The sequence below is a fragment of the Rhineura floridana genome, chromosome 3 (assembly GCF_030035675.1).
Source record: "Rhineura floridana isolate rRhiFlo1 chromosome 3, rRhiFlo1.hap2, whole genome shotgun sequence".
Classification (NCBI taxonomy): Eukaryota; Metazoa; Chordata; class Lepidosauria; order Squamata; family Rhineuridae; genus Rhineura; species Rhineura floridana.
The window spans coordinates 40,351,036-40,369,043 of NC_084482.1; the positions used below are offsets into that span (position 1 = coordinate 40,351,036).

Genomic DNA, 18,008 nt, shown 5'->3' on the forward strand with positions numbered 1-18,008 from the left:
CTGACCTGCTGCAGTCGGCGCTACATAAGCCCGCCCAAGGACTCCCCTCGCGCGCAGAATCTGAAGTCTAAATTGCCCCTTTCTCCGCAAGACAACCAGACCATTATCAGTAACTGGAAGGAACCAACCCCCTTGCCCAAAAGAGGGGGGGTAGTGAAAGGGAAATAGACCATTCTTTTCCAGTCGCTACTTTCCATGACCGTCCCCCCGTGAGCTGCTGCAAAGTTGAAGAGCCCCGTTTCCTCTCCCGCCACCCCGCTGTTTGCCAGCAACATGGAGGAGGAGATTTCTCTTTTCTTTCTCTGAGCCCGTTATCCTCCCCTTCGGGTCGCCCAGCTTCTTAACTGGCCCCTCCCAGCGCTTGATGAGGTCACTCTTCAGCTGTTGTAGGAAAAGACTATTTTGCCGAGTTTTGAACTGGAGGAAAGGGGATTAGGGAGACGGGGGGGGGGTTATTTGTTGCTTCTGGCGGGGATTGATCTTTTATCCGGCAACTCTTTTGCATGTTCTTTCAGTTACCAACAGTTACTCTCTGGTGTGGGTGGAGCTGGTGGGATGTTGCTTTTGCAGACCAGTCCTGTCTATGTGCGGTGGTGGGGACCCTTTCTTGGACTGGTAAGTTATATACCAGCGAGTTTATTTTTATTTTATGTGGGACTTCCGGTGATATGAATAGAAATTCTGACTGCCTTTATTCTTAGCCTTAAAGCTTCGAGGGAGGGTATCTCTTGCATCCACCCATCCCCAGTCTCCCCAAGCAAGATAGTTTTTGTTTTTTGTGTTTGCGCTCTAATTGTAAGAATAATGTTTTTGGGGGATGTTTTGCATCATTTCAGGGGGACTTTGCCAAGCTGGAAAGTTGGCTAAAGTTCAAATCGGTGTGACTGGGGCGATCTCTGGAGGAGATTAACAGTGGAGGAAGAATTGCGAGGTGCCAGCAAAAGTTCTTTCCTGCCAGGGTCCAGGTCATCCCATCAGCCCTTCTGAGGTTCCGTAGAATACATTCTTCAGTTTAATATTTGAGAAACCTCAGCACGAAATTCAAAAGAAAAAAGAACTAGGGGCAAGCAATGTAAGCTTCCGCCTACCAAAGAATCCACTGTCTGTAGCTTGATTGCTTTTATTTTATTTTATTGTGGATTTGCCTCTGGAACTTCGTTAGCAATCTACAGAACTTTGTTGCGAGCCCTAAATTTTAGAGATTGCTTGCTAATCCTCCCACCCACCTCCTAGATTCCCAGCTGTGTCCTTTCCTCCCTCTGAACACGAGCTAGCTAATGGTATTTTAAACTGATTCTTGTTCTCTGATCCCAAAGGGAATATTTCCGTTAAACTCAGCACCGTTTTCCTGTCTGGGATTCGAGCCATGGCTGGGGGAAGAGGAGCCAGCAGCACCTCTGTAGCCAAAATCGTATATTCACATACAAATAGCCATTAGTTTAGCCTCAGTCCTAAACGTGGCACATGTGTATACACTGGAGTGGAATACTGCATCTGAAAATGCTTTTTTTGGGGGGTGGGGTGGACCAAATATATTCAGTGAGTCAGGGAGTCTGACTAAATTTTAGTTTGAACTAGGGCTCAGTCTCAGCCCTGGAATCGGGGGTGGATCATCATATACATGGAAGTAATAATAAAGAAAAATGTTTTTGAGTACATACAGAGTGCTTTCCCCTTCATCTTCCCCCCTCCCCCAAATTACTGCTACCTGCCCTTAATTACTTTGTGTTAAGGAGCAGGGCTTCTAAAGTAATGGGCATGGCTTCCAGTGGACAAGGTTTGACACGTCTGTTAGAAATTAGGCATTGGGTTGGAGTTTAATTAACTAATTGAGGTTAATATGTAAGTTTTGTACTTTTGCTTCCAAGCAAAGGCTGAATAAGTTAGAGAAGGTTGAACATGGTAGGTGATCCCAGGATATACGTCCTGAAAGTGAAGTGCTAAGGCTGCAGTTCTATACACACTTATCTAGAAATAATTCCCATTGAATTCAGTGGGACTTTCTTCTGAGTAGATGATCTTAGAATTGTGCTGTAGAAGGTGCTTCATGCATCTTTAATTTTCTTGCAGGCGAAGAGTTCTTGCATAACAATCGGCATGAGGGTTTCATGTGATTTCCTATGTGTAGCCATTGTATGTCCTGTATAACACTGTGTGTCCCATCCCACTGTCAGTTACTATTTTCCAGTATGCACAAACTGATATGTGTGCATGGATGACCATCACACTTGACTATCTATTTGTGGGTTTTATGTTGTTTCTCTGCAAGGAAGTGCACATGACTCAAAGGTACAGCCCTTTGAACTGCTTAAAATGAATGAAGTTACCTGTTAATGTGCTCTTCCTAGCCCATCACATTTGGGGTGATTTAAAAGTGGGTTTTTAACTCTTTCAGTGCATAGTTGTGGATCCATGTTAGTGACTGAGGCTACTGAATTGAAAGTAGTAGCAAGAATAATAATTAATTTAAACAAGCATCATCTTGTGGTGATAATATAAGAGAATTGTAATCCACAAATACTCATGGCTGGCTGAGGCTATTTTGGTACCTTGTACAGGTAAGAGACACTTTCTGTGAATGTATCTCCTGCTTCCCTTGTAGATGACATCTCCTACTCTCACTGCTTCCCTGTTAATTTTTCCTTGTCATATTGTAAGAACATAAGAAGAGCCTAGTGGGATTAGACCAAAGCCCCATCAAGTGGAGCATTTTGTTCTTACAGGTTTAGATTTATTGGGTAGTATTCCATGCTAGGCCTACTCAGAATAGGAAACCCATTGAATAGACATGACTAACCTAGGTTCATTCATTTCAATGGGTCTGCTCTGAGTAGGTGATTTGCAATGAGAATAAAATACAAGAACAAAAGTACATAAACTTATTAAATTGCAGAATAAAAACATCTGATCATTGTTGCTGCCCTGATGTCTGAGAAAATAAAAGCATCTTTGCCTGCGTTGAAACAATGACAAAATTGGCACCAAGCAGACCTCCCTGGGGAGAGCATTCCATAAATAGGGAGCTGCTACAGAAAAGTCCTTTTGTCTCATTGCCACCTTCTGGACGTTCCTTGGAGGTGAGAAGGACAGAAGAACCTCAGATGATTATCTCAGAGTCCAGGAAGGTTCATATGGGGAAAGGTGTTCCTTTAGGTATGGAGGTCCTGAACCACATAGGGCTTTAACAGTAGCCTATCGGAACTCCAGGATGAGGATGTGAGCACTACAGTACTGTTCGTGATTCCCAGCAACTGGTCAAGAGCGTAACTGGATCAGGCCATAGGTATTCTATTTCCTGGCGGCGAATTATGGAATGCCCTCCCTGACGAGATACGCCTGGCGCCTTCTCTTCTATCTTTTCGGCGCCAGGTAAAAACCTACCTCTTTGCCCAGGCATTTTAAATGGCATATTAAGTTTAAATTTTGTAATTGTAATGCTTATTTTAATCTTTTAATCTTGTGCTTAAAATGTTTTTATAACTGTATAATGAAATTCACACTTGCTCGTATTTTAAATGTGTTTTATCCTGTTGTACACCGCCCTGAGAGCTCAATGCTATAGGGCGGTCTAAAAATGTAATAAAATAAAATAAATAAATAACCAGATGCCTTATAGGAAGCCGAGAGGCAGGGCAGGAAGACAGTAGCACTCTCTGGTTGTTATTCTCCAGTTACTGGTATTCAGAAGCATCCTAGCTCTGAACCCTAGATGCTGCAAATAGCCATGATGACTAGCAGCCGTTTATAACCTTAATCTCCATGAATTTGTCTAATTCTCTTTGAAAGCGGTCCAAGTTTCTTTCTTGTAGCTCCCTCAAACACAGCACAGTGTCTGGCTGTGCTGGGCTCCTCAAAGGCCTGTGCCCAGGACAAATATTCCACTTGTCTATTATGGATATTCCTGCATTGACTTCTGATGAAAGTGTCAGCCTTGAGTTCCCAGCATTCCTGTTGGTCATCGATCTCCTCATCAACTTTACTTGTTATTTAGTGACTTCTCCATCAAAGGAAGTATACAAAGGGACTAGTGGTTGGATATAGGGCACATTAAAAGTTAAAAAACACTCCACAGAAATCAGGAAACTTGTTGTCATGTTCTGTGGGAGACTGAGATGCTCGTTGATAAGGCAATTATTCAAGAAGGGGGACACTTGGCAACCCTACTGACAGGGATGTCTTGAGATCTGTCTGTATTTCCTTGCCCTTCACCCAGGACCCTTATGAAAAATGATGGGTACTTTCTCCCCTGAAGCTGGGAAAATTGCCCAGAAGTTCTGGCACCTTGTTCTGCCTCCTGCTCCAATTCACAAGGCTTTCCCTTCAGAGCTGGGCATAGGACCCAGAAGTCCTGGCTGGTGATCAAGTTTAAATAGTTGTTGAATTTAGATGTAATTATGGACTTCCACCTCTTTGTGTCCCTTCACAGCCCCCAAACTGCCCCATTTCTTCTCTCTCTGGTGTAAGGGGGAGGTGTTAGAGGTTGTATGCTTAAGCCTTGGCTTGGATTTAATGTGATGGATGCCAGATTTGGGAAGGGAGGGAGGGAGGGGAGGAATAATCTGTTGCCAATTCCAGATGGGTTTTTGGGGGTGAGTGTGGAGAGATTAGTCATGCTTTTCACCACTTGGGTCATGTGAACAGCTCAAACATTTGGGAGGGGGAAGGGGATGGGCCTAGTGAACCCAGATAGAAGAGCCCTGCTGGCTCAGACCAAAGGCCCACCTAGTCCAGCATCCCCTGTTTCCCACAGTGGCCAACCAGCTGCCTCTTCTGGGAAGCCCACAAGTAAGACATGAGAGCAACAGCACTCTCCCCACTTGTGATTCCCAGCTCTGATCCTGGAAGTAATGGATAACCATCACGTATGTATGTATTTCAGCATACAAATCCTTTCAAGGCAGCTTACAAGTAACATAAATAAATAAAATAAGTCACTGGAGTTCTTCACACATGATAGGATAGTGACAGATGGTCCTGGTGGGGTGGGGATGGACAAATTCATGGAAAATTAGGCTAGCCCCCTTCTAAAGCAATTGATGTTGGTGAGTATCCCCATATCTTGTGACAACAAATGTCAAATGTAGCTCTGTGCTGTGGCAGGAGCTGTCAACATGGCATCTATGGGTGTACATGGAGCCAGAGTGGCCTTCCAGGGTGCCTACAGGGTTCCCTCCTCCCACTGAAATTAGGCTTGAAAGACACATTCTGATACAGCTAACAATAGGTTGTGGGGGGTGTATGGTGCCCACAACAGTTTCTCTGGTTTGCAAAAAGGTTGGCAGCCCATGCAGCGTGTGAAGTACTTCCTTTTGCTTGTCCTAAATTTTCCACCATTTTTAGTTGTTGTTGTTAATAAATTTATTACCTACCCATCACCAGCAGGTCCTAGGGTGAGCTACAACAATTTAAAATACAGTATTAAAACAGTTAAACCAAATTACAGTCACAGGAATAGGGTGTGACCTGAAAACACACATCTCAGGTGTCAAAGGCCAGAGTAAAGATGGCTGCAGGTTCTAGTGTTATAAGAGAGAGAGAGGAAAAAAATCCTATCCCTCTCTTCACTTTTTCTACACCATATGTAATTTTATACACTTCTGTCATGTCCGTGCCCCCTTACTTTTCTTTTTTCCCTAAGTTAAAAAGCTCCCAAACACTTTCTCCAGTCCCCCGATCACTTTGATTTGCCTTTTCTGCACCTCTTCTAGCTCTACAAAGTCCTTTTTGCAATGTAGTGTGTGAGGTGGGTGAGACACTGGGATACCATTCATGTTGGTTGGTTTCACTCCTGGTTCAGTGTGGGTGGATTAGATTGATTTAATAAATATGTAATTTATGCCCTTGTGTAGTGAACTTAAATCGTTCTTCAGATTTAGGCTGAGGAATGGTGGGACGGGCAAAAGGAATCTCCCCCCCGCCCCCCAAACTTTCTAGTGACAGAGGTGTAACAGTAAGATCCTAGGGCACAGTGATGTAATTCTAACTAGGTATCCTTGTGCTCCTGAGGAATGTTTCTGCCAATACATGTTGGGAAGTTGACATCTTTTCTTAATTATGTTTTTTCATACATTTTAGCATCGTTTTGATTCCCCTACTGTTTGGTTAGTTGTTTTTTATGCTGCCCCTCTCCTTGTTTGTAATCACATAACCGCCCCCCCCAAACAAAAGTCCTTGGGGGTGGGGAGGGGGACTCAGTTGCAGCTGTGCCATCATCACTCTTCCATCTACCCACCTGCTTTCATCAGACATTCTCTTGCGCTGCACTCCTCCAGCACCATGTCTTAGGCTTCCTGCTTGCCATGTAGCCTAACCTAAAGGAGTTGAATCAACACTGGGTCCTGGGGGAAGAGGAACTTGTTGGTTATTGGCATTCTAAAATCCCTAGGCCAGAGGTTGTGGCAACTGTCTGTCTGTCTGTCTCTCTGCAGCCTGTCCCTCACGCTTGGATGGCTCTTGAAAGCTGAGCTGCATCCTGGCTGATGAGCATGGATCCTACATTGCTGCTTCCGGTTCCCCTTACTCCTGACCCCCAGGGTTTTAATCAGGGGATGACAGAGCCCAGTGAACCTCCCTTGGATCCCTGCAACCTCCTTACTGAAAGGCACTACGAGGTGGTGCCCTGTGTGATCTGTGCACTCTGCTGCGTTTTTGGAGTAGTTTACTGCTGCTTTGGTAAGTAGAGATAAAATGTGACATTTCTGTCTGAAGCCCCTCTCAGGTTTTCCTTCCTTTCCCGCATCTGTCCCCCAAGAGGTTGCCCACAGCTCCTTCCTAAAAGTATCCTTTTTTTGTATTACTTGATTAGGTAGCTTCCCATAGCAATGTGGAGAGCAGGTGATATGAAGGACACATTTTCCCAGCATGGAGGTTGGCACAGTCTTTAAGTACCTTTTACATCATAACATAAAACATAGGTATTTCCTTACACGCAGATGTGTGTGTGATACAAGTAGTTTAGTGTGCCATGCACCACTCCCTTGCAATGCATCCACAAAAATTATTGCTGCAATACGTTTTACTAGCCTGCCTGTGTTAGGCCCCATCTGCCCTACACATTTAAAGCAGTATTATTCAATTGGATTTATTGTTAAACCACTCTGGGGACTGTAACTCAGTGAGGGGAGTAGAGGGTCTCCTAACAACCCTGAGCACCCTTAACAAACTACGGTTCTCAAGATTCTTTGGGGGAAGCCGTGGCTGTTTAAAGTGGTATGAAACTGCTTTAAACATGGAGTGCAGGTGGGGCCTTAGTCATTTGATGCACAAAAACAAAACACTCAATACTTTTCCAGTATATAAAAGTTGCCCTTCTGGTCACCTAGAAGTGATTTGTACATGCCCAAGGGATGGATAAGTACATGGCCGTTTGTAAGCCTATATTACCAATGTTGCATCATTATCCAAACAAGAAGAGAGCCGATACTCCATTGGTCAAATAGATACATTGAAGGCAGCATGCTCTATAGTTGCATAGATCTCCTGTATATGTATACGTATATGTATATGTATGTGTATATGTATATATGAGCAACTGGGTTTGAGTTGACGGAAGGGTGTTGTGGGCTGTCTGGCATAAGGTGTTGCTGCCCCCACATTGCAGCTCGCTTTCCTCTCCTACACATACACGCATACACACTGTGGCTCCACCAGGGGGAGTAGAGCATAACTCTATACTACATTTATTTATTTAGTACACCTTTATTCCTCTCTTCCTCCAAAGAGATCAGGTTAGCATACATTGTGTTATCCCCCTCCCCCCCCATTTTATCCTTGCAAGTGTGTGACTGGCTCAAGATCAGCCAGTGAGCTTTATGTCTGGGTGGCAATATGAACCCAAGTATCTCTGGTCCTAATCACACGCTCTGGCCGGTACTCCACAGTAGCACCCCACTGGTGCCAATGGGGCTAAAATGAGTATGAGTATGTTAGCTCAGTACTCCTCCCACCAGGAAATGAGAGAAAACGCCAATTTTTTGATTGGAGGTGTTCTTGGAACAAGCAGTAGAGCGCAACTCTCTTGTCCTCTGCCTCCTCTGCTATCACCAAGTACATCTCTTGTTGAGAAATGAGAGATTAATCTTTAGTTGTAGGCCTCAGCAACACTCCAGCCATTCTGACTGCTGGTATGGATAACCCTTCTGCGTGGGCTGACTTTAAGTGTAAGGATATGCTTAAAATCAACATAATGCACCTCTTGTCTATCCCCATGTTGTTAATTAACTCACCTGTGTACTGTCCATGGTTACCAATTTAAAGCATTCTTAACCATGTCTACTCAGAAACAAGTCCTATTAAATCTAGTAGGGCTTATTCCCAGGTAAGTGAGGTTAGGATTGCAGCCTAGCCTTCCTTCTGGTTATCCCATGGGCACTGCAGAAGAAAAAGATGTGGGTATGCAAAACAAATACATAACAAGGGCACATCCTCCAACATCTGTCAAATAAAAATGTCCCCTTAAAGAAAGGCCGGGGAAGAAGCTGGCAATCCCACCCCATATACGCGGTCTGCCTAGTAAATGTCACAAGACGTTACCCTAAGAGTCAGAAACGACTCGCACGATAAGTGTGGGGACACCTTTACCTTTTACCTTAGTATACGTGGGCAGCAAGGAAGTATTTATGTGGGTCTGACATGCCCCACAATCTTGTCTTCAAAATACAAGCACCATGCTACATAAAAAAAAGAATTAAAAATGTTAGCTGCTGCAAATCTGGGTGTGTGGGTAGGTTAGGGTTACCATCATTTTGTCATTTCAAAAAGAGTACATTTGGCTTCGATGAGTGAAAAGTAAGAGTATGCTGTTGCACCATCTCAAAAAGAGTACATGTACTCTTAAAAGAGTATGGTTGGTAACCCTAGGGTGGGTGGGTGTTCCAGTATATCCCAATTTGTTTCTGGGTCCAATTCAAAGTGCTGGTTCTAACCTTTAAAGCCCTAAATGGCCCTGGACCAATGTACCTGAGGGGCCTCTTACGCCCATATCTACCTGCCTGGGATTTAAGATCATCTACTTCTAGTCTTCTCTGCGTGCCTAGAATGAAAGGTGTTAGACTGACAGGCACATGGGAGAGAGCCTTTTCAGCTGTGGCCCCCAAGCTTTGGAATACCCTACCCCAAGAAGCCCTCTCTGCTGCTTCCCTGATGGTTTTCCAGAGACTTCTGAAAATCATCTTGTTCTGGAGAGCCTTTGGGAGGGACTGAGGGTAGATCCTGACACTGACTTTATGCCTTCTATGTTAATTTTTACCTCTGGAGTTCCTTCAGTACCACTCCCTATATATATGTGTATATATGTGTGTGTGTGTGTGTATTGTATTTAAGTATTTTAATTGCATTTTATGTATCTTAATTTATTTTAATGTTTTTGTTATCTCTGTTGTGTACAATTTTTATTATGTACATGTTCAATAGTACTGTAAGCCGCACTGAGTGCTCTATTATAGGGTAGAAGAGAGGGATAGAAACATTTTAAATAAATAAATAAATGTCCTGGGAAATAGGTTCAGCTGAACAATGTGCTGCTGTCTAGCCTGGTTCCAAGCTTCTCCTTTGTTGTGACAGTTACACACTTCAGAAAATCAGAGTGTGTGCACGCAAAAAGGCACTTTACATGCTGACAGCCAGAGGTAGTTTCCTCCTCATTTCTCTCTGGTTTCTAGCTGTCACTGTTCCACAGTTCACACTGAAATTTCTCCAAATGCTCATGTACATGTAACTGAATCATATGGGGGAAAGAAGACCTGTGCATTAGTGTGAACAGGCCTATGTACAGAGGGAGAGCAGAACGCTGTTTTTGCAAAGGAGACTGTACAGCTGCTTCTGAGCTGTTTGTTGATGTCTGCATTATTATATGTCATGCAGGGATGGAGAATCTGTTCCTCCCCCACCCTATGTTGTTGGAACTACACCATTGCTAACCATTGGCCATGCTGCCTGGGGCTGATGGGGGTTGGAGTCCAACAACATCTGGAGAGCCACAAGTTTCCTTCCATGGCATAGGGGCAGTTGCACCTTTTCTTCAGGTTGCCTCATGTCCACCACAAAAAAGATGACACTTTTCTGCCAAGAGAGTGCAAGGACTCAGATATATTTCACTGAACATAATCGTGCTTATAGAAAATACATCTGAAACACTCTTATAAGGTGTCCCTCATCTCATTTTCCATTATGCGAACCCAGTCATAAAAAAAGTCACAACTGGACACAAAATATTTGGGATCTGCTGTTCTGGGATCTGCTGATCATGGATAAATTAACACAGCCAATCTGAAACTGGCGAGGGAGACAGAAAGTGCATCATGCCATTCAGTGATTACTTACCTGGAATCCAATTCTGCAGGCTGGACACAACCATGTATTTTATATTAGGGGCTTTAATGAACCTGTTATGTGTACTAACTGACATGGGAATTTTAACCTGCAAAGAGTGAGTAATGGGGCAGGGGAGAGAGGGTTATAACTTTTTATTGCCTTGATTCATAATTCTGAAAAAAATCAGTAAAACAGAGTTGCTGTTTTTCTTTTAAGAAATCAGAAAGTACACCCTCCCCCCCCAAAAAAACCCCCATCTCAACCCCATGTTTGAATTACATGAAGTAGCTAAGTTTATAAGAACAGTGTGTCCTCCGTACTTGATCTATTTCAAATAAGTAACAAGTTGTCCTACAGTAATGGTAATAACAGTGAGTCTGCGTCATAAATTGCACAAGATCTTTGTTCTGAATGTTTACAAAAACAGGGCCAATTCTTTTTCCCCACAAGGTATTTTTTCTTGCCATGTTTTCTGTTGTTTAATCTAAGAGGTTAACTTAACCACAATGAGAATTTTGGTTTTAACCGTTTGTCCTTAGGCTTTGTCTTGACCTATCCTTCCCCTTAATTAGATTTCCTCTGCTGATCTTGCACCTCTTTCTCTCAATAGGTTACCGCTGTTTCAAAGCCATCATGTTTCTCTCTGGCCTGCTCTTTGGCTCTGCCGTGATCTTCCTGCTTTGCTACAAAGAGCGTATATTGGACACGCAGCTGAGCTTGGAGGTCAGCGCTGGCATTGCCCTGGGCATCGGAGTCCTATGTGGCTTAGTCACGATGCTGGTGCACTCGGTTGGCTTGTTCCTGACTGGGCTTCTGCTTGGCTTGCTCGTGGCCACAGCTGGACTGGTGGCCACTGAGCCTCTGTATGAGCTACCTAGCGCCTGGATTCCTGCTGGATCTCTGCTAGGCTTAGCACTCTTGGGTGCTGTCTTGGCCTTGCGTTGGCAGAAGGCCTTCACAGTGGTCTCCACAGCAGTGTTTGGGGGTGCAGTGCTTGTCTTCTGCTTGGACTATGCTGTGGAGAACCTGGCGCTGGGCCACCATGTCTATGACCGCCTCCGCTTGGCACCTTCTTCCCAGCTGTGCTGGTGTGGCTGGGCCGTGCTGGCCACCTGGCCTGTACTAGCCCTGATGGGAGTGCTGCTGCAATGGAAAGTGACTGCTGAAGGCTTCTCCCATACAGATGGTAAGTGGAAGACTTTGGGCCCGTATTGAGGGAAAGGAGTAGACTTAGCTGTGTGGGCCTGTTGCGTGCATGAACATATTGTCCCAATCTCCCCACCGCCTGCCCTGCTGTGTTTCTATTACACGTGTAAGTGGAAGCTGGTGAGGAAGCACTGGGGAAACATGGGTCAGGAGAATCATGAGGGAGATAAATGGTTTTTATATTCAGGGTGAAAGCGAGGGGCTTCCTGGAGATCATTAGACAGGAGTGGGGAACCTGTGGCACTCCAGATATTGTACAACTCCAACACCCATCAACAACAACCAGCATAGTCGGTGGTTGGGGATGATGGGAATTGTATCCAACAACATCTGGAAGGCTATAGGCTCCCCATCCTTGTCATAAAACAAATCTTGCTGTATATTGGATTAAAGGCCCATCTAGCCTCTGGTAAACAAGCAGAACATGAAGACGGCAGCCCTTCCCTGCTCTTTGTCCCCAAACGTTTGATTTGTTGTCAAACATTATTTAACCAAAGGGGTCACAAGGCAGCTAACCATGGTAAAATCTCAAGTATTGATAAAACCGTGAACCAATGAATCAATGTCAGAATTCAGAAATAGTGAGCAGCATCTAATTATTTTGCAAGTAAAAGTGTGTTTTCAAACTCTTTCTAAAAATCAGAAACAGTGGAGCCTGGCAGAAGGAGAACCAGGCAAGCATGAGATGTCACATTGTGCAGAGAATTCACCACCCTGAGAATTTTGGCTTTCTTTTTAAGCCTATCTTCAAAGCATTTAAGAGCTAGCAATTTGGCTTTAAGAAAATAAAAGTAATATTAGATGAAATCTTGGGATGCATATGTATGAGTGAGTTGCTTTTCAGTGGCCAGAAGGTGAATGTTCAGTGCCAAAGAGTGTTGCTCATTGTTCCTCCTGAAGTTTAGCAGAAATGAAAAGTTATGCAAAATTGCATGTACATACATTTGCATACATTGGGTTGTCTATAGTATGTGGTCACAGTTGTTTCTAGTGCAGAACTCTGGGCTTAAACAACAACAAAAGTATTAACAACCCTGTGGATGAGGAGTGAACTGAAAGTCTATAAATGTAATTATGTATACTTACCTGGGCATTAAGTCCCATTGAATTTGATGTGACTAACTTCTGAATATTTTATTTTTTTATTTATTTCTTACATTTATATCCTGCCCTTCCTCCCAGAAGGAGCTTGGGACGGCAAGCAAAAATACTAAAAGCACTTTAAAACATCTTAAAAACTAAAGACTTTAAAACATATTAAAACATCTTTAACAATATATTAAAACAAGACATCTTAAAAACAACTTTTAAAAACATCTTGCAAAGCAATTTCAGGCTAGGCTAAGGTTTCTACTTAACAGGCTTGTTGAAAGAGGAAGGTCTTCAATAGCCACCAAAAATATAACACAGATGGTGCCTGTCTAATATTTAAGGGGAGGGAATTCCAAAGTGTTGGTGCCACATATTGTTCTGTGGGATACAGTATATAAATTAAGCAAATCCATGCAAATTTTCTGAATAGGTGTACAGGAGGCCTGTCTGCACAACATAGGAAACGGACCTTTAGTGTGGTGGCACCTACCCTGTGGAATTCCCTCCCCTTAAACATTAGACAGGCACCATCTCTGTTATCTTTTCGGTGCCTTTTGAAGACTTTCCTCTTTCAACAAGCCTTTTAAGATGAGACCTATCCCAGTCTGCGTCTGTGTTGGAATTACTTTTTAATGTTTTTTTAAAAAACATTTTTTTAAACATTATGCTTTCAACACTTTTTTTAAAGATGTTTTTAAAGCTTTTAAAAAATGTTTTAAAAGTTGTTTTAATGTATTTTAAGGTCTGTTTTTATGATGTTTTAAAGTGTTTTTAGTGCTTTTGTTTGCCGCCCTGGGCTCCTGCTGGGAGGAAGGGCGGGATATAAATCAAATAATTAATAAATAAATAAATAAATAAAATACTTCTGATTGTTTTCCTGCTCCACACATTTGCAGCAAGACTAGTGTGTGGCGCAATATGACCCAGCTAGTGCTGTGTCATAAATGTCTATGTACCTGCCTAGGCCCGTTGTCAGCATCCAGCACACTAGGGCATTTGCTGAGGCCCAGGTTCAAATCCCGTTTGGTCCTGAAAGCTCACTGGAAGACCTTGGGCCAGTCACTGTCTCTCAGTGAAAGGATTCTAGCTGTGACAATAAAATTGGAGTAGGGGAAGAGTGCAGTGTTTTACAGCCCCCGGAGCTACTTGGAGGAAGGATGGGATAAAAATGTAGTAAATTAACATTCTCATCATAATAATGAGACACTATATCCATCTTATATTACCAAGACTAGAGAACGTTGGCCCAGATTCTGAGGGATGTAGTATTATGTGGCATGATAACAACTGTGCAGAACTCTGTTAGCCTCCCTGTACATAAAATCAGTCTTTCTCTTGGGGGGGGCGGGGGAGAAGGGGGAGGGGTTGTGTATACGCCATACATTTAAGCACATGGCTTCTTCTAAAGAGTCCTGCCGCTCAAAGAGCTACAATTCCCATCATCCTTAAAAAAACTACAGCTCCCAGGATTCTTTCATAAATTGAAAGCCATATGATTTAAATGTATGGAGTATTCACAGCCGTGGAGGGGTGGGGGGCGGAAAGAGACTTGTTCGGGGCATTTTTTTTTGTCTTTCCTCAACTTTTCTAAAACTGATTGTATGGTCAGGAAAGGAAGTCCCGCACAGCTGAAGGGTGGGAGTATTCATTTTCTTTCCTAGCATTGCTTCCTTGAGGAATTTTGGGGTGATCTCCCTCTGGTTTCACACACTTGTCCTCTTGCCCAGTGGTCCTGAATCGACGCCAGAAGCAGCTGCAGCTCTTACGGATCCGGCAGCGTGAAGCCAAGAAAAGGCAGAGCCAGGTTCCACAGGAGGGCTCGTACCGACATAAGCCCAACGCTGTCAAGCGCTGTGCAGGAGATGTCCTTGCGCCAGTGAGTGGCTGAAAGAGTTTCTGTCACAAACATTCCATAAGCCTAATCTTTACTCTCATTTACAACTCCAGTGCCAGCTCCCTCATCCTAGCCAGTTCCCCCCCTTCAGAATGCCTCTTTGGCCTTCCCTAGTGTCTTCTCTACAGCCAGCCAATGAGAACGTAAGCTGTCGCTCCTTGCAAGTGCCTGCTATGTCTTGGGAGCCCCGTATTTCCCTTCCACCCTTTCTATCAGGAGGGGGGGGACCTTTGGCCCTCCAGATGTTGCTGAACAACAACTCCCATCTGCCATAACAAGCATGACGAACAGCCAGGGATTATGGGAATTGTAGTTCAGCAACATCTAGAGGGCCGGAGCTTCCCCACACCTGCTTTACATGTATAGTTGGACATAAGGCAGGTCCTGTGCAAATGTGGATTGGCTCCTAATGTGGGGGGTGGGGAACCCCATGCACTGCCTTATTTCAAAATGTGCTGTTTCCCCTTTGCTAGTTCATGCATTGACATCTCTCTTTTTCTCCATCTGCCCCCAAAGAGTTATATCCAGAGCCTACGTGATCGCCAGCAGCTGGGAACTGGCACGTCACTGAGCAACCTGAGCACCAGCGCTCACACCACAGTGGACCTGGATTACGACTGTGGCTCTACTGTTCCCCTCACCACTCCCCGTGGATGCCTATGAAGGGAGCCGTCTCTACTTCCACTTGTGCCTTAAGCAGGGACAGAGCCCAATGTGGCCCCTCCCCCTGCTGGGGGTCTGATTTTTTTTTTTTTTACTGTACAGCTGCTGGACTGATAGGCAAACATCCTTGGCTAGCCAGCCATATATAGATAGATTTGTTTAAAATCCTTTTTTAAATGTTCAAAAACAGGTGGTTTCATTTCCCTGCTCCTCTTGGGGGACCAGGACTTGAGGCCACATGTGACTGAATCAAAGTAGTACAAGAAAAGGAATTTTTAAAAAAACACTATTAATTTATTTCCAATTACGTCAAATGAAGGAAGAAAACCACCTCCTCTGCAGGGTATCCACAGCTGCCTTCCAAACTATGCAGGAATGAACTGGCTGCCGTTAACTTTGAAGCTAGCGCAGCAATGGCCTTTGTGTGGATTCAGTTAAGCCAGGTACAGGGAACCTTTGACCCTCCAGATGTTGCTGAACTACAACTCCTGTCAGCATTAGCATCCATGCTCAATGGCCAGGCATGACTGGAGTTTTAATTCAGCAACATCTGGAGGGCCAAAGGTTCCCCACAGCAGAATTAAGCCATAGGCATCTTTTTTTTAATGAAGGGATTTATTTGCCTTAGCACAAACAATGTGGTATCTTGAGTACCTTTTGGCTTAGATAAACTGCCCTTATAGAATCTTTTGACCTCAGGCGTAAAATAGCTAGGAGGTAACTTGAAATTGTTTGTTGCACTACTACAAGTTGATGAGGGTAAATGGCTCTATCTGTGGTGCTTTGCAACATTTTGCTCTTTTTGTGTATGTGCCATACGACAGAACTTTGTGGAAAATTTTGCCATTCAGTTACTCTTTCCCTATATCTATATATTGTCTATATAAGAAGGGAAAGTTGTTGTTCTCTATCTCCTCACCACCCATATTAAGCTCAGAGGTTATCTCCCGGAGCCCTGTTTGCTCATGGACACCCATCTGATTACAATGGTATGATGGGGAGAGAGCGGAGCCAGTGGATGTGGCCCCCCTTTCCCCCTCAGGTAAGCGGATAAGGGATGAATGTCCAAATAGGGCTCTAATTGTCATTCAAAGTGCCTTTATCAAGCCTGTACAGAGCCTTGCCAGCACTGAAGTGGTTTTCAGTTTGACTTGATTGTGGTGCTTTTAAGAACACGTAGAGAAGGATTTAAACCATTAAAAAAGAAGAAGCAGGTTGCACTGTTAACTGTAGGCTAACCACCCAAGTTCCAGTTCCTAAACTATTAATCTGAATTCAGTGTGTACACAGTGGGTTTGACTCCTGGTCAAAAGACCTCTCTTTGATATAGCAGATTGTTTCCTGTGAATTGTTTTTTGTTACTGTTTTTATAACTCCTGTTTATAATACTTAACATGGATGTATTTGTGCTGTTCAGTCTGTCTCCGTGAGTACAGGGATCATACTAGAGACATTTGAGTTGGGTGAAATGAGTGGGTAGAGAAAGGGGGTTCCACAGGGATCAGAGAGGTGGTGTGCATCTATACGTACGTACGTACGTACGTGTGTGTGTGTGTGTGTGTGTGTGTGTGTGTGTGTCAGAGCCAGTAGAATGGATCCTTTTGAAACTGCACTTATTATTATTTGCAATTCCATCTGCCTCCATTGACTGAACTGTAAATAGCACAAATGTGGTGCTTGCTGGAACTACCATCATGCAAAAACATTCAGCTGAGATATGGATCCTCCCCCTCAAAACTATCATCAAATCATAGGTGGTTTCTGCATACTAAAGTGGTTGGATGGCTGATTCCTACCCCCTTGATGCTCACATTCTCATCACTCTTTATCTTGTGTCTCCCTCTTTCCCCAGGTCCAGACGTTGCTGCGGGGGAGGGTGTGCCTCTGTATATAGTATATAACAAGTCCTTCTAGTGGAAGTAAATTGAAATACGTTCTGGTGTACTGTGTGCAAAAGCTAAAAAGCAGACAAGCAGTTGCCAGTCTGAGACTTGGGTTGAATCAGAAGTAATTTCTCAGTTGTCAAGCTTTCTATTATAGTGCCCCATGATCTCATCAATAGCTAGCTCTTTCCCCTTGCAAAAATGTCTGCTGCAGATATATTAAATTTGAAGCAGAAGGCTTATTGCTTCCCTGGGAGAACTCTGTATCTGATTACAGACTGGAGCTTCATCCAGATAGAGGATATATATGTGCACATATCTGGGCTCCCAGGTGCATGTCCCTAAGCTCAGTGCTTCCTAAACTTTCAGTAACTGAAGTTTATACGTTCACAGTGTCATAGTAAAGGGTATTTTTAATTATCGATTGCTCTTCAGGGTGTACCTCCTGACTAGGAGAAGGAACTGTAGTCCTGCTGCTGCTCTGTGCTGGGAGAGTGAATGCACCTGATGTAAAGATGGGACAGGATGACCTTCCTCCAGAAGAAATTGATTGGAAGGAGGCAAAGCCAGAGCAGTGAAGCACTCAGATGAATGGTGTGGCCTCTTTTATGGAGGAACATGTTGGAACTGTAGGATCATTCATTGGTATAGTAGTGTGCCCAAGTCTACAATGTGGAAATCACTGTCCCAGCTGGAGGAAGATCTGGAAGGAGTATGGGACTCTCTTCAAAATGCAGTAATAGCTTTGTGTGGGTTGTGTTTGGGGGGTGGGGTGGAAGAACTTGAGTTTGTCCTCCCTTCTCCTTTCCCCTTGCATGGCCAAGAAGCCAATTGGCCTGACCAACATGTTTTGAAGGAGTGGGCTCCAAGTGTGCAGCTGTGACTGCTGCAGACATACACACAGTTGGATCAGGATCTTGGCTTTTAAAAGTCCTCCAACACCTGGAAGAGAAAAGGGT

General features: G+C 43.9%; 1 protein-coding gene across 2 annotated transcripts; it reads left to right on the forward strand.

Annotated features, from left to right (window-relative positions):
* Nucleotides 1-16,582, forward strand: LOC133379703 (transmembrane protein 198-like). Of its 2 annotated transcripts, XM_061615470.1 has the most exons (6): nt 1-615; nt 837-1,072; nt 6,429-6,672; nt 10,922-11,497; nt 14,337-14,485; nt 15,020-16,582. In XM_061615470.1, exons 3-6 carry the CDS (start codon nt 6,480-6,482, stop codon nt 15,164-15,166), a joined length of 1,065 nt encoding a protein of 354 aa, XP_061471454.1. In that variant the 5' UTR covers nt 1-615; nt 837-1,072; nt 6,429-6,479; the 3' UTR covers nt 15,167-16,582. The 2 variants fall into 2 exon arrangements, with proteins under 2 accessions (XP_061471454.1, XP_061471453.1); XM_061615469.1 differs by lacking the exon at nt 837-1,072 and having other exon boundaries at nt 3-615.
* Nucleotides 16,583-18,008: the final 1,426 nt, after the last annotated feature.